The 24,037-nt window shown below is 42.8% G+C and overlaps 1 protein-coding gene across 2 annotated transcripts in view; it reads left to right on the top strand.

The window, feature by feature from the left end:
• Positions 1-24,037, top strand: part of SHC4 (SHC adaptor protein 4) — a 131,252-nt gene that overhangs the window by 18,950 nt on the left and 88,265 nt on the right. For both annotated transcript variants that reach the window (XM_032624093.1, XM_032624094.1), the window contains exon 2: positions 21,595-21,665. In XM_032624093.1, the coding sequence (XP_032479984.1) occupies positions 21,595-21,665 (71 nt within the window). The remainder of the gene's footprint in view (positions 1-21,594; positions 21,666-24,037) is intronic.

The raw sequence follows: 24,037 nt of genomic DNA on the forward strand, positions 1-24,037 counted from the left end.
CTCTGGACCTGTCTGAGTTATTTCAAATGTCTCTTCTCGGGCTTCCCTGGTGGCGCAGTGGTTGAGGGTCCGCCTGCCGATGCAGGGGACACGGGTTCGTGCCCTGGTCCGGGAAGATCCCACATGCTGCGGAGCGGCTGGGCCCGTGAGCCATGGCCCCTGAGCCTGCGCGTCCGGAGCCTGTGCTCCGCAATGGGAGAGGCCACAGCAGTGAGAGGCCCGCATACCGCAACACAAAACAAAAACAAAAACAAATGTCTCTTCTCAATCCCTTCAAATACAGAGATGAGTTTAAAAAATATGTTAACCCATGTGGAGTGGCTCTAAGCTGTTCACTCAAAAACAAAGAAACCCTTCTTCAACACCAGATCTTTTTTTTTTTCCAGTTTTTTTTAAAACATCTTTATTGGAGTATAATTGCTTTACAATGGTGTATTAGTTTCTGCTTTATAACAAAGTGAATCAGTTACACATATACATATGTTCCCATATCTCTTCCCTCTTGCGTCTCCCTCCCTCCCACCCTCCCAATCCCACCCCTCTAGGTGGTCACAAAGCACGGAGCTGATCTCCCTGTGCTATGCGGCTGCTTCCCACTAGCTATCTACCTTATGTTTGGTAGTGTATATATGTCCGTGCCACTCTCGTGCTTTGTCACAGCTCACCCTTCCCCCTCCCCATACCCTCAAGTCCATTCTCTAGTAGGTCTGCGACACCAGATCTTAAATTCTTTATCTTCTGTGACAAACAGTAATAGGTTGCAAAGTTCTGTGAAAATAAAAGGCTAAGACTTCAAGTGCCACATCACTGTGCCTGGTCCAGTGATAGGAATGCTTTGTGGAGGGAATATTCAGAATGCACAGCACAGAGAGAGGGCAAAAAAGAGGGGAGAGAGCCATGCAGCAAACCCCAGCGTGACACAAGTAAGAGATTCTGGCCTGCGGTGTGTGGTGAATTTGCAAATCTCCCTTCAGAAAATGTAAGAATCGGATTTGCCAACTAGGCTATCAGCTATAAAGAGAAGGAGGAGAGGAAAGGGAGAGGAGGAGGAAGCGGAAGGATGAGGTGGGACGTGAACATTGCCGTGGGAGGCCCCTGGGTCCTGGCAAGGAGTGAGTATTGATCCTGGAGGCCTCCAGGAAGAGTAATGTGCATACTCACGGGTGATATATTTATTTCTGATTTATACCCTGCTGACTTCCAGAAAGGTTTTGACGTGGCTCACCTGCTAGTGAGCTAATGCTTCCTACACACACTGAGCAACCCTGAAAATGAGAGGGCAGAAACTCTGCGAGTCATCACCCAACTGTCCTAAGTGACCTAAGAGTGGGGCTGTTTTTCTGAATGAGGTGCCCACAGATGCTGTCAGCACCACTGGTAGGAAATCCTGATAAGTCAGGCTCATTTAGTTGGCCTCACCAGGAAATCATTGAACTTTTCAGATAACTGAAGTTTCTCCCTTTAGAAGTCAGTCTTCTAGAACTTAAAATATTTTATATGGAAACCTCTGTCTAATGAATATTATATGCTTTTTTCTCTTCAGAGATGCTTGATAGCTGATTGAAAAATAATTCTTGAGAGGGAAATGCCAGACTTTTTTCTCTAGATCTGAGTTTTATTTTTTTATACAGTTTTATTGAGATATAATTCACATACCATAACATTTACCCTTTAAGTGTACAATTCAATGTTTTTTCATATATTCTCAGAGCTATGCAACCATAACCACTATCTGGTTTTAGAACATTTTTATCACTCCAGAAAGAATCCACGTACCCATTTGGAGTCACTCCCCCATCACATCTTCCAGGCGCTGGTAGCCGCTGGTCTACTTTCTGTCTCTATGTATTTGCCTGTTCTGGAAATTTCGTATAAATGGCACCATATAACATGTGTCCCTTTGTGTCTGGCTTCTTTCACTTAGCATAATATCTTCAGGGTTCATCCATGTTGTAGCTTGTATCAGTACTTCATTCCTTTTTTATGCCTGAATATATTCCATTGTATGGATATACCACATTTTGTTGATCCATTCATTAGTTGACAGACATTTATTTGCGCTCTTTCCACTTTTTGGTTTTTATGACTAATGCTGCGGTGAGCATTCATGTATAAATTTTTGTGTAGACATGTGTTTTCAACTTTCTTCGGTCTATATCAGTGAGTGGACACAGATTGGAATGTAACCTCACTATTCTTCTGGTGGAAATGGAATCTTCATTCTAATAATCGTGGTGCTATGCTGGGGCCCAGGGCCTCAGAAGCTAATGAGTGTGGTGGGTTAGTTGTCCTGAACTGCAAGTCCCCAGATGGCTGAGCTTTTTAAGTTTATATGTCTATTTTTTACAATTTTTCAGATTTCTTTACTCAGCCACCTATCACTCTTTGCTTTTGACAGTGAGCCTGCCTCCAGAGGAACCCACAACTTCAGTGTGGGTTTCTGAGCTCCCAAGAGGGCCACCTTTTATGACTGTATCTAAATCAAGAATAAATGGGCTCTGAGAATGTAGGGACCATGGAGCAGATTCAGATCTAATTTCAAAACCTGCAGCTCTGTCCAGCCATTTCTCTGTCCAGCTTGGAGGATAGCCACCCAAACCTATCCACAGACCTGTGATTATAAGATTTAAATGTTGTTTGTTGTAAGCCACTATGTTTTGGAGTGGCTTGTTAACGTTAATGAGGCAATAGCTGACAAATATTACTGTGAAGTCATTAAAAATCATATTTTTGAAGTTTTTTGGATAATTTGAGACAAAGGTTATATTATAATGCTAAATTGAAATTATGGTATAATTATGAAATTATTATATAATTGAACTTATGAGATAATGGTAACTGGAAAACTCAGGATAGAAAGTTACTTTAAAAGTGACATTAAAGTATATTTTTTATATATACATTGTCCAAAGGAATAAAATAAAGCATACCAACACGTCAATAATGACCGTTTCTGGTTGGTATAATTATGCTCAATTTTAGCTTTTTTATTTTCTGCTGTGAAATAGGAGCTCAATTAATATTGGCTAAATAAAAAGTTGAATAAATAAATTTCCACAGATTCAAAAAAAAGAGTAAATTGGTTCTGAGTGAAGGACTGAGGTGCTTTCCTAAGAGAAAAACACAAGCATAAGCTTTAAGGTTAACTTAAAAAAGTCACTTTGGGCATTTACTTCTGTATTCTCAGCCACGTTCAGGACATTTAAAGTTGTCAAGGATGAGACTTCCATTTAAGGTGTTATTGTAAAGGCTCTGCTTTTGGGTGATAGGGATTAAAATGTTACTTTTGCTGGTATATAGGAAAATCTATGTAGGAACTACTGAACTGATTCTAGTCCTGGACCTTTTCACAGAGCTCTCATTCGGTAGGAAGGGAGCCACAGAGGAGCCCTGAGTCCTCAGCTGCCATCTGCAAAGCACAGGTTAGAAGGCCTCTGTATCACTTTGGAGTAGGTTATCACAAGGCTCAAATAACTGGAGTTTAAACAAACAGAGATTTACTGTTTTGCTCATGAGAAAAAAATCCATAAGTAGGTAGGACCAGGGCTACATAGTGGTTCTATAGTCATTAGTAACCCAGGCTCCTTCCATCTTTGTCCATCTTTTTTTTTTTTTAATTAATTAAATAATTAATTAATTTTTGGCTGCATTGGGTCTTTGTTGCTGCGCAGCAGGCTTTCTCTAGTTGTGGTGAGCAGGACCTACTCATCGTGGTGGCTTCTCTTGTTGCGGAGCACGGGCTCTAGGCACGTGGGCTTCAGTACTCGTGGCTCGCGGGCTCTAGAGAGCAGTCTCAGTAGTTGTGGCGCAAGGGCTTAGTTGCTGTGTGGCATGTGGGATCTTCCTGGACCAGGGATCGAACCCGTGTCCCCTGCATTGGCAGGCCGATTCTTAACCACTGTGCCACCAGGGAAGTCCCTGTTTGTCCATCTTTAACACATGGCTTCCATCGTCAGACTCACTCATTGCAATATGGCCGTGGGAGCAGCCCCCATCATGTCCGTTTTCCAGGAAGCAGGAAGAAGGAAGGGCAAGGACAAAACTGGTGCAACCCCTGGCTGAGTTGGCCCCTTTTAAGTAGTTTTCCTGAAGTCCTACCCAATGACATTCTCTTACATCTCATTGGCCTCCTGGCTTCAAGGGAATATGAGAAATGGTAGTTTTTAAGCTAGATACATTGAGGGTTCTGTTAGTATGGAAGAAAGAAGAAAGGAAAAAAAGGGGGGGGAAGATATAAGCAGGCAACCAGAGTCTGCCCTGGCCTCCTAGGAACTCATGGTTTAGGATGGACAAGACCAAGGCAGGTCATCACATAGTGTTACACACAGAGCTGTGCAAACTTTACAGCTGCCCGTCCCTGGATCACTTCAAAGTGTGTAGGTGTAGATTGTTGAGAAGGATGTTTTTTGGTAATGAATTGTCCATCTCAGTTCTTCAGTGGGAGGACCAGAGGACTTTCTGGAGGATATGGGATTTCAGAAGGATGTTAAAGGAAACGATGGTATGAACAAAGATCCTTTTCAGGTGTTTTGGGAATGGCTGGTCTAGAGCCATCTGTGTGGTATTACCTACTCTTCTTGATTTCTATTTGTGTCCTCAGTGGGTGCTATTTGATGAGGTGTTCAGGACAATGGTTGGAGGTTTGGAGTATAGTTAGCTGCTGGGGAAGGAAAGAAGCTTCTTGATTTCCATGAGAATCTCAAACCTGAACTAAACTCACATTATTAGCTATTATTAATAATAATAATAATAATTATTATTATTATTTTTGTGGTACGCGGGCCTCTCACTGTTGTGGCCTCTCCCATTGCGGAGCACAGGCTCCAGACGCGCAGGCTCAGTGGCCATGGCTCACGGGCCCAACCGCTTCGCAGCATGTGGGATCTTCCCGGACCGGGGCACGAACCCATGTCCCCTGCATCGGCAGGCGGACTCTCAACCACTGCACCACCAGGGAAGCCCAGTTAGCTATTATTGATTGACCTCTCCCTGCCTCTAGAATCTTACTTTCTGTTCCCTTTCTTTGATTAGTTACAATGAACTATATATTCTTGTAGAAAGTCATTACTTAATTTAATAACTGATGGTACTAATGAGCCACCTCATGGTAATGGACTTTAAAGGAAAGTAAAGATCTTCCTGCTCTCTTTTCTTTCTCCTCAGCTAAGAATTCTGAGATTTTTTTTTAAAATACAAGCTATAAAATAAGCAAACTGAATCTGAGAGTCTATTTGAGGTACTTTCTGAAGGTGTCACTTTAAGCAGTCTAAAGGCATTGTTTGAGTTTGATTCACAAATTTACGTTAGAATTCATTGGGAACTTGATGTCTATGATCGTGAACAGATCAGCAAATGTCTATACTTGTTTAGAGCTTTGTGACCTTGTTCAAGTCACTTAAATAAGGGGTTGGGGAAAAATAGTCTTTTCCAAAGCAAAAGTTTTATGAGTCTAGGGTTTTGTTTTATTTTGTTTTTTTCTTTCAAACATTGACTCGATCCAATCACAATCCTCCTGTGATTTAATTCTGAAGCAACCCTGTGGTTGCTGAAGTGGTAAGGTCTTGCTGCTGTCCAACATTAACGGCGTTTCCACTTAGGCGAATTTAGGCTTGGTCTTGACTATTTAAAAGAATATTTAAGAATCTGCAAATAACATCCAGACATATGAGAGGGCGAATGTTTCTTCCAACTTTGAAAGCTGTTTAATTTGGGTACTTGGGAGACTTTGACTCATTTAAAGAAATTATTTGAATCAGGCCTTACATATTTCCTGGGTAGTCTACACTTCTGCCTCCCGGGGACCATGATCTCACCTTCTTCTGTTACCGTCAACCTTTCTGTCATATGAGCATGAACACACTCAAGTCTGTTCCATCCTTAAAGTAAACTCCTCCCTTAGCTTATCTTTACTCTTCTGTTAAAATATAAAGTTCTCAAAACAAAAATAACAACAAAAGCGCTCTGCTCGTTGGTTTACTCCCTCACCTCTAGACCATCCTCTAAGTGTCCTGCTCTCTGACTTCTACTGTTCTGCTTTATTGATATTGGTCCACTAAAACCAACAGTTAAAACCAATAGTTGCCAAATTCCAGTGGACATTTTCCAGCCTCTAGCCTATTGGTTTTCTCAGCCGCCCTGAATTCAGTTAACAATCTCTTCCTCTGTAAAACTCTCTGTGCCCTCGATGTCTACTGTATCATACTCTTCTGGTTCTCCTTGTACATTTCTGACTTTCGTTTTGTGTCTTTAGTGGACTTTCCTCTGCCTGTGCTTTAAATGCTGAGTGACATCAGATAAACCACTTAATATTTTTATCCATGAAAAGTAGAGGGGTTGAAATGGATAATCTCTAAGTTCCTTTCAAGCCCTCGTATCCTTTTAGTCATATTATCTGGAGTCAGAATTCACTGACTTGAGCTACAGAAAACTCTTGTGTTTCATGTACAAAGAAGTGTAATGAGAGATTATTAACATTTGGGCTGCCGTTCTGCAAAGGCACATTGTTAGCTGCTTCTTTTTCAGAGAAATCATAAAAGCTGAAAACTAGTATGGCATCATTCAGCTGTTTATCACCAAGTGGGAGACTGACAAATGTGGTTTGTGGTTTCAGCATAACTGAACAACTGACCATTCATATAGGTCTTCAGTGCCGTGACTGGGAAGGAAGGTGGCGTGAATGAGGTTCTCTGGCCACCATGGCCTCCAGACATGACCACACACTGGGCATGGTTACAGTCCTAGAGAGCTGGAAACCACTGTCACGTGGATGCTTCTACTGTGGACATCATGTTTGACTAAACATGGCAACTGATGACAAAAATTTTGGCCTTTTTCAATTGGCCTTTTCCAGTAATACTTAATTAAATGGCACCCAGTTTTTCATAGTAGTTTAGTTAGATGTACTGCTATCCGGGATTTCAGATTATTTATCGAGGGTAAGATTCAATTTGACAGGCAGGGGCAGGAGCAAAAGTTTAGGGGTCTTTGAGTCTCTCCTGGGATGGGGGCAGACACTGCTTGGTGGAGAAAAGTGAAAAGAAGAGGAAGTTTGATGGGGCTGCTAAAGTTTGTCTACCTTGTGGTAGTACTTGCAGATGCTCTCATTTGTGAGTGTGTAGTGTTCCTTCAATAAGTGTTTAATTTTACAAAAACTCTATGTCCTGAGTACTCAAGGCTGAGTCAGATTTGTGGGATTTGGAGGTGTGGGCTATACTTTAATTTTTTTGAGATGCTCAGAACTGAGAAATAAAGACATAAGAGCTCAAAGCTGTAGCATTTTAGGGGATTTATAGGTTTACAGGAGAGACCATACACACACCATCATTATTAGATTATATTAAGTTCTTAATTAGACAAGGATACAAATATATCGGTAAGTCATCCACTAAGCCATTCTGTGAAGGTGTTGCCTTGGCTATGGCAATAACCAAATTAAGGCCATAGCCAGCAAGATGGTGGATATGTTGGATCATTGATACAGTAGACAGGGCCCTACACCATTTCTTGAGCACACACCCAGAGTACCCTCTCCGCCTCTGTGCCGGGGCCCATCCCTCTGCTGCCCTGTATGGGATGCACAGAGCTGCTGCCCCTAGGCACCTCTGAATGGGAGCCTTAGAATACCAGATGAGCACCCAGTGGCAGACCTGGGAATTACATTAGCTGTATCTGCGCAGTGATGGTGCTGGCGTTTTGCCTCACCTTCGGAGCAAAGGACATCCAGCAGCACTCTCCTGGGAAGCAGATTAACTTCGGTGAGTCACTGCTTTTCCATCTCATTTATGATTCATGACCTGGGCTATATTTTTAGCTTGTATTTATTTGGGTCTGTGAAGTGGGCTGGGTGGAAGTGTTGTTTGGAAACTTACGGAAGAATGAGGAGAAATTGGCATCACACTTAATCTTAGGTGGCCTGAAATTTGGTTATAATCATCAGACATTCTGTGATCATTTATTGAGAGCCTACTGTGTGCCATGTACTGTGCGGGACTCTAAGGATGCAAGGTAAATGGGACCCAGATGCTGGCCACCAAGAGCCCATTGAATTATGTGGACAGACAGTGACCTAGGTAACTAATATACTGTAGCCCCTGCCTATACCTCCAGCCATATCTCTGGACTTTAGTCATATTGAATATTGAGGGCTTTTGGAGCACCACTTATTCTTGCCCTTCACCTCTTGCACATGCTGTGCCCACTGCCTCACACCCTCCCCCATCCTCTCCTTAGTTGCCCATCATGACTCACACCAGCATGCCTTCTTCTGAAACATCTTCCCTGACTCCCTGAGGCTGGGTTGGAGCCCCTCCTACATACTCCCATAGCACCTTGCATCCCAGTGTTTATCACACTCCTGTAAAGAGTGTTCTTGATTGAGGTCCCTTCACAGTAGTTGAGGCTTATTCATCAGCTCCCCAAACTAGGAGGCATCCCAGGATAGTCACTGACTTCTTCTGAGCCCTTCTATCACTGTGCTCAGCACCCCACCTGCATTACCTTATTTGAGCCTCATAATAAACTTATGAAACAGACAAGTCATTGTGCCTGTTTTGCAGATGAGGAAACTGAGTCCTTGAGATGTAAGTTATCTGCCCAAGGTGTCACAGCTAGTACACATGCAAAGCTGAGTTTCAGACCCCACCTGCCTGACTACCAGAGCCCATGCTCCTAGACTCTATGGTCTGTTCCTTCTCCCCCTTCATGGTTGCCATATGGGTCAGGATAGACTGGGTCATTCTGTGTTAATAAGCAATCCCAGCATCTCAGCGGCATAGACGATAGTGTCCAGAAGCATGAGGACCTTCCAGGGAATAAGAGAAAGATTGCCTTTTTAACCACAGGTCTCTAGTTAAATGGCTGTTGGGATCAGTTATTCAGTTGTTCTTCCTGTAAGCAGCACTGCTAAGGCTTCTTCTCTTCTGAACATGTTAATGCTTTGACACAACTTATGATTTCACTGGATCCACCAGGAGAGAGTAGTCTATTGCTATGTCAAGGGCAACATAATCTGAATAGGGCTAATATTCCAAATCTCATTTTTATTATGGGGGCCAGTCCTCCAGGTTAGAGGCCTTCTCCAAGAACAACAGAAAATAGCATTCTTGATTCCCTAGGATTATAACTACACAGTGATAAAACTCTCTTAAAAGTTTCTTAGGAGACTGGGTCACAGGGCCAACACTTGATCTTCTCCACAAAGGACTTAGCTTGAAGCTATTGGTTGCAGCTTTTGAATCTCAACAATATTAAAATTGAATGTAAGGTATAAGGCCCCCAAGGAGTTTCTGCAAAGAGCACACTGGGAATATTTTTTTCATGGAGAATTCACCTTTGTACGATGCAGTGTTTATTTCTCCAGAACACAAAGGGTGATCAACACCGTGGGGAACTTACTGTTTTAGGTGATGGTTGCAGCAATCAGTCCTCAAGTTCCTGTAAGTTATTATAGAATATAAAAACATCTGCCAGCTATAGAGGATGCCTGGCTTTCCCACTCTTTCTCTTCATGCTATAATGAAAATATATATATATATATTAAAAAGAGAAATATATATATATATATATATATATATATATATATATATATATATATATATATAAAATGACTATTTGGGTAGGTGAGTGGAGGAGAGATACAATGCAATGTCTTCAATCCACAAGTTTTCAGTTCCCTGAATTCATTTTCATTTTACATGTCTCCTTGGACTCTACCCATCATGTAACATAGGGCACTGCAAGGAGGTAAGCATCACGGGGAATCTTCTCTTACCTGACCCAGGTACTGTGGGGAAATGGCACACCTGAGTCTCTTACATTGGTGTTCAACATCACTGTGCATTACCTTGTATTTTTTATAGATGTAGGGCTTGGAGACTCCCCTAGATGGTCAACTTCTCCAGGTCAGGAAGATGACGTGGAATAGCATAGCTTTAACCATCAAAAGATCTGGGTTCTCCATGAACCAGTCCTGTGGCCCTTGAGCAGAGCACTGAACCCCTGAGAATCAGTTTCCCATCTGTAAAAGTGGTATCATACACCCGTTCACGTTCTGTCACAGTTTCACCGTGAGGATCAAATGAGATAACACTTGTGAGAACAGACAACGTAAATCGCTGTTCCTACAAAAGCTCATGATCACGTACGATGACTTTTCTGGCTGTGCCCAGCAGCAGAAAGAGCTATTCGTGTCTCCCAAGACGTGGGTGTAAAGTTATTCCTAGGAGAGGTCAGAGCCCTCCAAATGGTCTCAGTGTGGATTTTGCTGCAGGGATGACCCTCAAGCTGACTGACTGTTCTGTGCTCAGGTCTGTAGGCAGATATGAAACCTCTCTCAGTTCAAAAAAATTCCTGAGTGTAAGGGATTTTCCATGCAAGTAGGACTGTTGGTATGAGATGCTGCACAGCCACCTCGTGTAATGCAGATGGTTGTCATACTTTCCTTGCCCACAGACAACCAGTACTCTTTTTCAGATGAATTGAAATTTTTTTTTGGTTGCTTGTAGGCAGCTTATATCGTAGCATATTAGAGTGTCAACAAAATGCCAACCAGACCAAGATCTTTATTGCTTACCTGGGCTTCTGGCCCTCAAGACACTCTATTTGCAGGATCCTGGTTGCCCACTGTTAAAGAGAAACTTTTCTTCTGAATCAACTTAGAAATGCCCTTATTTAATTTTAAAATTCCCCAGGAGATTATATTTAAGATGTTTTCAGTTCTGCTTGCCTTAGGGTAACTAGGAATGGACTTTTTTCTTTTTTGGCTGTGTTGGGTCTTGGTTGCTGCACGCGGGCTTTCTTTAGTTGCAGTGAGCGGGGGCTACCCTTTGTTGCGGTGCATGGGCTTCTCATTGCAGTGGCTTCTCTTGTTGCGGAGCATAGGCTCTAGGCATGCAGGCTTCAGTAGTTGTGGCACACAGGCTCAGTAGTTGTGGCTAATGGGCTCTAGAGCGCAGGTTCAGTAGTTGTGGCGCATGGGCTTGGTTGCTCCGTGGCATGTGGGATCTTCCTGGACCAGGGCTCAAACCTGTGTCCCCTGCATTGGCAGGCGGATTCTTAACCCCTGCTCCACCAGGGAAGCCCCCTAGGGATGGACTTTTAAAATATAGGTGCTCTCTCCATCTGCTGCAGGCAAAGGAGTCTACTTAGTGGGGAAGGAGCATAGAAGGTGAGGTTCTGGGCCAGAGTGATAGGGTTTGCTCCCTTCACAGCCCTGCTTTGGCTTGGACAGGAAACCTGGAGAGAGAGATCTTGTTTTTGGAAGGAGAAGCAGAACACACAACTTACTTTAGGAGATTCCATCTTTGTAAACATTAAGGACTTGGAGGATTGAAATTCCCTGGTTGCAAAGACCCCAAGTGGGAATGAATGACCAAATCCAAATTTTCAGGCTTTTGAACCTGGAGCAGAAGGAGTTTTCATCAGGGTAGATGTTTGGATTTTAAAAACCTGTTCAATTTAATCAACCAAAATTTATTTTGAGGGACTACTGTGTACCAGACAGTACTCTAGGTGTTGGAGAGAAAGCAGTCCTGCTTTCCGCTACTAACCTTCTAGTGGGGGAGACAGACTATGAACAAATACTGACTGTTGTCAGCAATAAGTGCTCTGAAGAAAAGCAAATACAAGAAGACAAAGAATGGTGGAGAGCAGGAAAGTGTCAGCAGCCCTGTGCTCTTGGAGAGGAAGTTTCAAAGGTGCTGTAAGATCATCTAAGAAAAGGCAGTGTTCATAGACTCTCAGACATAGAAAATAAACTTATGATTCCCAAAGGGGAAAGGGTAGGGGTGGGATAAATTGGGAGTATGGGAGTAATAGATACACACCACTATATATAAAGTAGATAAACAATAAAGATTTACTGTTTAGCATAGGGAACTATATTCAGTATGTTGCAATAACCTGTAATGGAAAGGAATCTGAAGCTGTACACCTGAAACTAACACAATATTGTAAATCAACTGTAGTTCAATTTAAAAAAAAAAAAAGAGGAAGAAAAGGCAGTGTTGGCTAAAACCCCTTGTGCCTCTTCCCTTGAGGCCTGTCTCACTGATCTCCCCCCTGAACTCACTCCCCGGTGTTGCTCCCCTTCCAGAGGCAGAGTCCCCCTCCCCAGTGTCCATCTGCCCAGGTTTGCATAGTTTGGTGCTGCACTAAACAGGGAAGGACTTTCCGCTCCCTTCTCACACATGCAACTTCCGACTCACACCTGGCACAAGGAGGGCTTTGACCAGCTCCACTTCAGGATTATTTTAACTGGAAATATACCTCTTTAAGAAGGAACACATTACAGATGGACCAGTTAGGATGCAGGTTATTTTGAGACTTCCTGAGCATTATTTCTTGGCTACTTCATTCAAATAAATTGTTTATTGCCCTGTAAGAGGTGCTGGGGATAATGATGACTAAGACTCACTGCCTGCCCTTGAGAAGCCCACAGTCCAGCAGCGAGCAGGCATAGACATTTAAACAGATAAATTGCAGCACCACTGGGTGAGTACAACCTTGTGGCGTGACCAAGATGTTCTGGGAGCCCAGAGGAAGAGCAATGACCTCTGCCTCAAGAGTGCTGAAGATTTCAAACAACTATAATCATTTCTGAAGCCCCATCCATAGATTGATTATTCATCCATTCACACGTATTTTCTAAATAATTTATGTCAGGATCCCGCACTGCCTGAAGATATTATTTGTTGGCCTGTTATTGTTGTTGTTGCTTGATAATAGTTCTATGGATATATAATTACATTCCATACAGTTCACCCATATCAAGGGTACAATCCAACGGCTTTTAGTGTATGCACAGTTGTGCAACCATCACCAATATCAGAACATCTTTATCAACCACCAAAGCAACCCTGTAACCTGTAGCACTCATACCGCATCCCCCCAAACCTTCCAACCCTCCTTTCTAGTTCTATAGATTTGTTTATTCCAGACATTTCATATAAATGGAATCACACAATATGTGGTCTTTTGTGACTGTCTTCTTTCACTTGGAAAGATATTTTCAGGGTTCATCCATGTTGTAGCATTTATCAGTAGTTCATTCCTTTTTATTGTCAAACACTATGCCATTGCATGATATACCACTTTTTACTGATCCATTCATCAGTTGATGGATATTCAGGTGTTTCTACTTTTTGGCCATTATGACTAATGCTACTATGAACATTTGACTGCAAGTGTTTGTGTGAACATGTGTTTTCACTTTTCATGGGTGTATATCTAGGAGTGGAATTGTTGAGCCATATGGTAATTCTTAGTTTAACTTTTTGAGGAACTGCCAAGCTGTTTTCCCTCATAGCTTCACCATTTTACATTCCCATTACCAACGTATGAGGGTTCCAGTTTCTCTGCACCTTTGCCAACACTTTCCATTTTCAGTTGTTTTTTTTTTTAAATTATAGCCATTCCAAAGGGTGTGAAGTGGTATCTCACTGTGGTTTTGATGTGCAGTTCCTTAGTGATGAATGACACTGAGCAGTTTTTCATGTGCTTACTCGCCATTTGTATATCTTATTTGGAGAAATGTCTGTTCAGATCATTTGTCCATTTAAAAATTAGGTTATTTGTCTTTTTATTATTGAATTGTGTTCTTTATGTATTCTAGATGCAAGTCCCTTATCAGATAAATCATTTGCAAACATTTTCTCCCATTCTCTTTTCATTTTCTTGATAGTGTCCCTTGCAGCACAAAAGTAATTTTTATGAAATTCAATTCATCTGTTTTTTTCTTTGTTTGCTTGTACTTTTGGTATCATATCCAAGGTCCTGATGATTTTTGCCTATTTTCTTTTAAGAGTTTTATCATTTTAACTCTTATATGTAGGTCTTAGATCCATTTTGAGTTTATTTTTGCATATGGTATCGAATAGAGATCTGATTTCATTCTTTTGTATGTTATTCCATTCTGTTAATATCCAATTGCTCCAGCACCATTTGTTGAAAACATTGTTGTTCCCCCACTTAAATTGTTTTGGTGCCCTTGTCAGAAGTCTACTGACAGTAAATGTGAGGGTTTATTTTTGGATTCTCAAGTCTATTTCACTGATCTCTATGTCTTTCTTTATGCAATTAGTTGAGTTAGTTGATCAGTTTGAAGAGTACTGCTACCTTAACATTAAGTCTTCCCCATCTCTGAACTTGGAATGTCTTTCCAATTGTTTTGGTCTTCTTGAGTTTCTTTCAACAATATTTTATAGTTTCAAAGCATAAATTTTGTATTTATTTTGTTAAATTTATTCATAAATATTTTATTGCTTTGGATTCTATTACAAATAGATCTTTTAAATTTAAATTTTGGATTGTTCATTGTGACCTGTCAGTTTTTAAATTTAGGAAAATTCATAAATAAAGTCTTATTTCTGACTTCTCTTGAAAAATCAGACCTGGTTTCCCAAATGACAAGAAGTAGCTAGAGTACTTTGGGTTTTGTCTTTCTTGTATGCCGTATAGTTCCAGATTTGCCTGTATCTGGCTACTTTCTTCTACCTGGATCCACTCACTCATTAATGCCTTAATTTTTTTTTTTTTTTTTTGCGGTACGCGGGCCTGTCACCACTGTGGCCTCTCTCCCACTGCGGAGCACAGGCTCCGGACGCGCAGGCTCAGCGGCCATGGCTCACGGGCCCAGCCTCTCCGCGGCATGCAAGATCCTCCCGGACCGGGGCACGAAGCTGTGTCCCCTGCATCGGCAGGCAGACTCCCAACCACTGTGCAACCAGGGAAGCCCAATGCCTTAATTATTAAGCATTGCGTTTTTGACCTTTATGATTATTCTTTTGGAAAATCTAAGTTAGATGAGATTCAGTTTGAAAAAAAGGATTAATATGATCTAAATCCTTAATATAATTATTTTTATACACACATCCTATCTTTTCTTAAAAGTTATTCAAGCCCTATTTTACTCATTCATCTCAGGAACATTGGTGAGCTAGGCTCAACACTGAGGATACAAACAGACACTATTCCTATCCTAAAAGAGATACACACACATTAACCAATAAAAGCCATATGGACAATTAATGTTTTATGAAAGGTCTTCTGGACATCCATACAGTGTGTGGAGGAGGGTCCAGAGAAGGTAGTGGTCAAGCCTGAAATTAAGAAAGGAGGAAAAGAGGAGAGGTTTCATGTAAGTGACTTTTGAATGATAATAGCTGGAGACCTTGTCCATTAAACTAAGAAAGTAGGATCTCTTCCTGAAGACTGATGTTTTCTCCAAAGTGTTAACTCTTGGACCAGCTGTAGCGGAACCCATGAATGCTTATTAAAATGCAATCTCCTGGACCGACTGAAGCAGAATCTGTCAGAACCCTAGGAATCTGTTTTTTTAAATCTGCCATTGAAGTTTCTCTGTTGACTCTGAAGTTCTCTAAAGTTTGAGAAGCTCTGCTTTAAGAAGGTGGGGGGTCTGAAGGGTTTTAAGTGGGAATGAGATGTGATAGGATGGAGTGATATCCTGCTAGACTTGCATTTCAGTAAGGTGCTGGCTGTACTGCGAAAGGCAGATTCAGAGGGTAGGACACTCCTTCGGGGGATTGTGTTCTAAATTCAACACCAGGGTGAAACTCAGGTAGAGTAAAGAATGCACTGGGTGATCCCTGAAATCTCTAACACTTGTGTACCTGGACCATCCAGGCTCAGAGTCATTCACTGGTATTTCTGTTTGAATTTGCAGAGGTCCCCTTTTCCTGGGGCAGTTGAGGTCAAAGTCTTTGAGGAGTAGGGTTGGGGGCTGAAGGGCTGAACGAAGGGACTGATCTCTTATGTTCTGCCAGCCAAATGGATATAGTAGTTGAATTAAGTGCATTGAATGGATGTGAGTCCACTCTATTGCAGTTGAGAGACACAGTTTGCCTAAACTAGGGTGGTACAATTTGGGGCAGAGTGTGGAGCTGAGGGGAGAAGAGAGGGCAGATGTGAGAGATGATTGAATTGATGGAACTTGGCCCCTGGTTGGATGAGGGGTTTGAAAGAAAGGGAAGAGGTGCGTTTTCCAGTTTGTATAAAGAGGTAGATGGTGATACCATTGGTTGAGATCAGAAATGAAAGTAGAGGAATAATTTGGACTTGTTGAATTTGAGATGCAAGTGGAATATTCCTGTGATTATACAGATCTGGAACCTGGGAGAGAGCTTGGGTTGAAAATCCGTGTGCCATCAACATCCAGGCAATAAGCGAAGGCAAAGGAGTATACATGGTAGAGGTTGATTTTATTGGATTGGAGTAAAACTCGGGAACCAGAATTTTCTAAGCTTCCCTGGCGTTTTAATATGCAGTCAGAGTTAAGAACCAATGGTATAGAGTGACGGGAGAAGGGACATTGTTTAAAGAAAAGACGGGGGGGGAAAGGAAGCAGCAAAGGAGACAGAGAAGGAAGAGTCAGAGGATAAAGATGGGGAACCAGAGAATACTCTCAAGAAAACCAAGGAGAGAAGCTCCAGGGAAAGAGAAGGAGGTGGCTAGAGGTCAGCAATGGCAGTTGCTCTGGATAGGTGAATTGGAGACCAGAACAGGTCACAGTGGACGAGGAGATCATTGGTTTGCTCAGGGAGTTTCAATAGAGTCTTGAGACCAGAAACTACTGTAGTGGGTTGAAGCATGAATGGAAAGTAAAGAAGTGGAGACAATGTCTCAAGGTTATGAAGAGAATGTCCTCTCCCCATTCCCCCCGACTTTTTTTTTTTTTTTTTAATGGGAAAGACTAGATGTTATTTAGAGGTGGCAGAAAAATCCTGCAGTGTCTTCAGGCCACATTGGTGGCCTCTACCATTGTTGAACATTTATTGCATGAAGGTCAGACCCTTGTCATATCATATTTGATATACTGTTCTTCAGTGTTCTGATTGTTTCAAAGTGTCATTCCTTCCCATCTTATTAAGTGCAGGGCCAATGCCTTTAACCTTCTTTTGAACAATATTTCTCCATTCTCCTAGCACAGGGACAGGCACATTCTAAGGAAGGGAGTATGCCATTGAACAAAAGGGATTTAACCCTACTTAGTAATTTATAAATTGTGATCCCAAGAGGTTAAGTGGTAGGCCTTATTTAATTTTTAAACTCTAAAATAATACCATCTACTTATTTTCAAACATAAGCAATACAAAAATGTAAAGTAAAAGGCTGCCTCTGTCCCATTCCCAGAGGTAACCACTGTTAACCGTGTCTTATGTATCCTGCAGACATTTTTTTCTGAGGATATAAGAATATATATCCTTTTTCTTTAGGTCTTTTGAAGTCATCCTTCTGTAAGAGTCAGGTGAAAATTTCCCATAAGTTAGCTCTCATTCCTTTTCTCTGAAAACTGCAGTAATTTCTTCTCTGGAATGCGAAACCCAAGATACGCAGGCCATGAATAGGCTGTTCATCTCTCCCTGGAAGCAAGTGGCTGTAGCTCAGACAGTACAAAAATATTATGAGTGCCTTGGGGCACGAAGGGAGCGCGTGAGCCGGGAGCTAGGTGAGCCGTCCCTCGGGTGCTGAATGGGAAGGTTGTCTGAGTGTCGCCACGTTCTTGCCGCTCCTGGGTGCCTCTAATAAAGCTCTCCAGTGTCCTCTTCTCATCACAGGGTCAGGAACTAGGGAGTGTCTTCTGCCTCATGTGCCACCTCCTGCAGGCCCCTGAAGAGCTTGGATTCATGCCTGCTCTTACCGTGGGGCCCCCAGGCTCGTTACCTTCTTACACACCTGGGAAGACCAAAGGAAGAGTCAGTGGGAGCAGCTGGATGACTCTTTTTCTTTTTGCTTTTCCTGTTCCACAAGGCTCACACAAAGGTTCCCAGAAATGGGCTGTGGCCTCCAGAATAAGCCCTGATTCAGTCTCACTGAATACATGAAACCGAGCCAGGCACTTCCCTTTAATAGGCCTTAATTTCTTCATCTATTTAATGGAATTAACAATGACTAACCTCATAGAAAGGAAAGATAAATCATCTCTTTCATGGTTGGCCTATCCTCACGGGGCTGCGTTTCTTAAGAACAGAGAGCACGTCTTATGCAGATCTACATTTAATAAATGAATGGGAGGTACTATCATCCCTAGTTTATACTGAAATCAACAAACTGAAGTCCTCATCCCTCGGGCCTGGATATTCAGCTACCTTCCGCTTGGGCAGTCATCAGGTACCTGAATGAAGATGCAGACAGATTCTTTTCGTGCACTGCCCTCTCCCTGCTTCCACACAGCGATGGTTTCAGAGTGGAATGGACTGAATGAGTCAAAGGGAAGACCAGCTGCATCTGGGCTTCAGGGTCACTGTGGAAAAAATCAGGCATTGCTTTTCTCCCTTCACGTTGCCCAGAGTGGCTTCTTCCTCACGTGCCCAGGGTCGGCGGGGAATGTGCTTATTGTCACGATCACCTCAGGCTAGGATTCACGTTTATCACAGGGAGGTTGGCAGAAGGTGTGCCACTGATGACAGACAAGCGTGTGAAGCAAAACAGGTTTCGAGGAAGGGGAGGGGATCGGAAGCCATGCCTGGGGCTGCCTTAGAAGGAAGGGCATGAGGTGGTTATTGCCAGGAAGCGTGATTAAGAACAAAACCTTGGCAGATTCCCCTCCTCCCTGACTTGCTCTCCCACTCTCTACTAGAAACCCCTCTCCGCATTGTTAACCAGAATCCCCCCATGGGTGCTTCACTTCACTGGGCTGAGGATGGCACCATTTGACACCCTCCCTCACGTGGCTGTTGAGCTTCATCAGCCTTGGAGCATTTCTGTCCCAGCTGACATTTTTTTGCCTCTTTCTCCGCATCCTGTTCAGATCCGCAGACTACTCTCCTCCCAGTTGGAGTCCCCACCATCAACTTTATCGCTCCGGGCGCTCCCCACGACCACACCCCCCAGCCCTGGAATACCTGGGGAGTTGGGCCCATTCTCCCCACCTTCCTCTTGAGTCTCTTTCTGAGTCCTCAGTTCTGTCCTCCTCACTCATCCCCCAGGATGGGGAGAACGGTCAGACCTTCACCTCTCTCTGCTCATTTTAAAGCTCATGTTGGAGCTGAACAGTAGAAGCTTTCTCCACTCTTTCATCCAGTATTTGTTGGATGCAAACTCTATAGCATTCACTGTGGCCCAGGCGTTGTCCCGGGTGTTGGAAATACCATGGCGATCATGGTCCTGACTCTTACGGTGCTTATGGCCAGGGGGATGAAGACAGGTAAGAAACAAGCAAATTGACAAGTAAACCTGATAGTGGCATGAAATAACAAATGAGGGACTGTGATGAAGGGTGACAGGAGGGGGCCTCTGAGGCAGTGACATTTGAATTAAAACCTGAAGGACAAAAAGGAGCTAGTCCTGCAGTGCAGTGGGGGAAGAGCTAGGCAGAGCTGCCAATGGAACAGCAAGTGCAAAGGCATTGTATTTGGAAAGTGTTGGGTGTATTTGAGGAATAGAAGGAAAGCCAATGTGGCAGCAAAGTGCACGGGGGCAGAGTGACACAGATGGAGTGGGAGGGGTAAACAGGGGTCAGAAAACACAGCGTTTAAGTGTTTATGGCAACAAGTTTGTTCTGATAATAAATGCCAGAGGTTTTAAGCAATGGCGGGACATGGCCTGATACTCTTTTTTTTTTTTTTTTTCTTTTGCTGTACACGGGCCTCTCACCGCCGCGGCCCCTCCCGTTGCGGAGCAACAGGCTCCGGACGCGCAGGCTCAGCGGCCATGGCTCACGGGCCCAGCCGCTCCGCGACATGTGGGATCCGCCTAGACCGGGGCACGAACCCGCGCCCTCTGCAAAGGCAGGCGGACTCCCAACCACTGTGCCACCAGGGAAGCCCTCATGACAGTTTTGAGATGGGCTTAATACCGTGCTACATCTAGCTTTCCTTTCCTATTACGTCTAATGGTTTATTGAACAGAAATCTCTAGACATCGCTTACTTCGTTGAGGTACTCAAGCCTTGGGATGTTAAATGTGATTGGGACAGAATAAAATGTTAAAAAATTTTTTTCTCAATACTAGATCCCGCAGGAGGGATATGATGAACAGGAATCTGGCTGAGAATGGCCAGGTAATTGTCCTGGCCAGCACGCTCTACCCTGCACGAGGCTCTAAGCAACACTTGGTGCACTGACCTCCTCTTAGGATGTGAAATCTGTAGAATTCGCTGAGAAATACTGCAAGAAGTATCTGGGGAGGCACCCCCAGCTCCTGCCATCTTTCCACAAGCAGAGGGAGGCTGCAAGGCTTGCAGAGGAAAGCTAAACAGGAAGCAGATCTTTTCCAAGGAGCCTACAGATCACTTTCAATCAGACCACTTGGCTCTCATAACATTTCCGAGCTCATTCTCAGAGGAACACTCTCCCTCATCAACTGAGGCCCTGCTAAGAGGATTACTCCCACTGCCTCACCTGGCAAAGCTACACAGAAGACTACTAAGTCCCTACACTTAATGCCTCTGCATGATTCCAGAATCCAATTTTCAACTATCAGCTTGTCATTTCCTGGGTACCCCACCAGTGTCTTTCAGTCAGTGGGTCCTAAACCAACTCATCTTCCCCTCTCCTGGCTTTCCTGTTTCTCTTAATGGAATCACTGTTCCCTCTGTTACCCTGGCTGGAAACATCTGAGTCATTCTTGACTCATCCTTCTCTCTTATTCTCTAGATCAAATCAACTGCCAAATGGTGTAGTCTCTGTTTCTATGATGTGGCTTGAATCTGTCCCCTCCTTCCTACTGCCACCGTCCCTCCTCAGTGTGAGCTGTCATTACTTCCCTCTCGACCGGAGCATCCTCACTTTTTCTTCGCCATGAACCCACCTTCATACTGCTGCTGACATTAAAGCTCCTCAAACACAGACGATCCCATCACTCTCTTCCCAGCAGCCTGATGGCTCCCGCTGCTGCCACATTAAATATAAACCATCTTTTAGCTTTATAAGTCTCAATGCCTTTTCCAATACTCCATGTTCAAGCTATGTACTCAAGAAATGTACTCATTCCTGGTGTAGGACATGACTTTTTTTTCCCTTGAACCCTCTGAATAAATAAATGATCTTGCAAAAAAAAAAAATAAGACCTTCCTATATTACTGTCCTATATTATCTGCACTTATATGCTTATTTTATCTCCCTAGAAGATTTGATATTCCTGTATTACCTTTAGTTTTGCTTCCTCTGATCTCTGAGCACATGAATGTATCAGGCACTGCTCTTAGAACACCTGTAGGAAATAATTTTACTCTCACAACAATTCTGATTGTATCCCCACGTTACTGTGACAAACCTGAGATGCAGAGAAGTTGAATAACTTGCTGGGGTTCCATAACTAACAACTGGCAGAGCCAGGATACAGATTCACATGGTCTGGCCCCAGAGCCCAAGCTCTTAACCTCTGAGCTCACATTGGTCAGGGATGACAGCTGTATTCCTGATATCATATTTTGGATTCAGCTGATGTGTTATAACTGAACTGCAGTTGAAGGCCTGTGTCCATTAATGGTCGGAAATATCAATGGTAGGCTGAGTGTGCAAATGTAATTTGATATCAGGGGCTGATTTACGGTGTTTCCCAGGAAATCACTCTGAAGCCAAGAGCTATCTTTGTGCTATTTTTTCCTACTTGTTCTTTTTTTTTCTTTTCTTCTTCCAGTACATGGGCTGTATTGAGGTGCTGCAATCAATGAGGTCACTGGATTTTGGAATGAGAACCCAAGTTACAAGGTAAGAGAACAAAAATGGGACAGACTTTGAGGACTATAGTCTAAAGTCACAAGAGTTTCTCCCCACAGGAATTTCATACAAGGTTTCAAAGGCATCGTGGGTTTTTATTCATAAGGCTGGAAGGTACACCAAAGCCCAGTGACCTTCGATGAGTAGCTTTGCCTCATCACATGAAAGATTTCTCAGTTGTGTGGAGGAGCATCTGCATTTCATATGAGAACTGACAAGATGATGTAGTCAGAGAAATAGCTGGTTTCCCAGATACTAAATGTATTTAAAATAATGTCTAGAAATAGGACATTACAGAATCTCAGACCTGTCGAAGAAGTAGCCGAAAATAAGAACAGGGAAAATCTTTCCACATCAGCAAGCCCAAGCTCTCCCCATTTATGGCATCCCTGACCCAAGAAACTCTTACTCCTTGTCTGGGTCTCCCTCCTCCATGTAAGGTGAGCTGGATGAAAGAGTTGAACCCGGGGACCGTTACCCAGGGTGGCCTCCGGCAGCTTAGGGCAAGAACCAGAATCATTATTACACAGAGCACAAGTCAGAAGCAGAAACACAAGGCATGGTTCTTTAAGGCCAGGTTCAAAGCAATGATGGAAAGGGGAATAATTGAGTGCTGAGACTGGTAACTGGGAAAATTGTGAGGTGAGGGAGATGAGGTGAGAGGACTGGATTTATAGGAGTGATTCAGGATGAAGACTTGGGCATCTGCAGTGTGTGGTGCCAGTATGTGTCTCAGGGGCAAGCTGCAGTGCCTGTCTGCATCCATGGTTGCAGGCCGCAGTTTCCACAGGTGAATGTTCTCATTATGAAGAGAGGATAACTTTTCCTAATGCTTATCTTATAGAAGTCCGAGGCCTTGAAAAATTGTCCTCTTGACCAAAAGGTTTGGGGAAAGGAATACGCTCTTTAGGAGAGTCACAGTTTACAATGATGTACGGTATTAAAGACCCTGAGAAGTCCCGTGCTATAGTTTAAAACGCACTAACTTCATCTTGAGATTTTCTAAGTTTATCTGGCCCCAGAATTCTTTTTTTATGTAACAGAAATGAACATTCCATGTATCTCTGGGGTTCCATGAAATGATCTTTAAGAAATGCTATTGTGGACTCTTTTGTTTACAATGCATCAAATCTGTCTTTCCAAATTTCTCACCAATCCTTGGTATTCCCTCAGGAGTTAAACAAATGAAATCTAATTCTATTTTTCTTTTTTTTTTTTTTTTCTGTATTCTTGGTGCCTATTTCAGTTCTTGGCACCCGGAAGGGGCTCAATGGATATTTATGGAGTAAATGCATGACTCCACCTGACTACTTTCCAGGGTTTGGAAATGGCTACATCTTCCCTCCCTTTGAAGCCTTCTCTTTCACATTCTCAGGCCCTTCAACTATCCTTTAAGCGAGAGGGTTTCTAGATTACTTCCTACTCTCTTAGCCCTAATTTGGACACATTTCAGGTTTTATTTCATTCTGATGATGCTTAATCTGGAGAAAGCCCTTCCTCCAATCCTGAGCTGGTTACAGGTGGGAGGAAGAGGGTCGCTACCCCAGGTGGCTGGAGTGGGGATACAGGAGAAAGGAATGCCACTGTCCATACTTGAGGATGACTGATTTTCTGTTCATTCCCTCATCCATTCATTTTGACTTGTTCTCCTTCACTTGAGTATTTATGGAGTGCTCATCAAGTGCCTGAAACTCTTCAAGAATAAAGGGTGCAGATGCCTCTGACCTCAGAGAACTTACATTCTACCTGGGGAAACAGACTATGGCAAGGAAACAAATAAAGAGACAATATACTTTCAGGTAGTAATAAGTGCCATTACTATAATGATAAAGCAGGGTAAGAGGATAGAGATGTAGTAGGTGGGCTTTTAAATTTTATTTTATTATCTAGTTATACTGTATATTTACTTAGAACATTTAGAAAATACAGATAAGTATGAAAAAGAAAATCACTCATAATCCCACCTGGAAATAATGTCTACTAACATTTTGTGCTTTGGAAAAACCTTCTGATCTTTTCTTCCTTACGTGTGCTTACAGTGATTTTTGTAGAAAATCTGAAAAATATTTGCTACTGTTTCTCCCATGTTGGCCATTTTCCTGTTGCTAAATATTCAGAAGAATTTTTAATTGTGGTAAAATACGTATAACAGAAACTTTACCATTTTAACCATTTTTAAGTGTCCAATTCAGTGGCATTAAGTGCGTTTCATCTTGTGCAAACACCACCACCATCCCTCTCCAGAACTTTTTCATCTTTTCAAACTGAAACTTTGTATATTAAATAATAACTTCTTATTCCCTTCTCCCCCAGCCCCTGGCAACCACCATTCCACTTTCTGTCTCTATGAATATGACTACTGT

This window comes from Phocoena sinus, chromosome 2 (assembly GCF_008692025.1).
Source record: "Phocoena sinus isolate mPhoSin1 chromosome 2, mPhoSin1.pri, whole genome shotgun sequence".
Classification (NCBI taxonomy): domain Eukaryota; kingdom Metazoa; phylum Chordata; class Mammalia; order Artiodactyla; family Phocoenidae; genus Phocoena; species Phocoena sinus.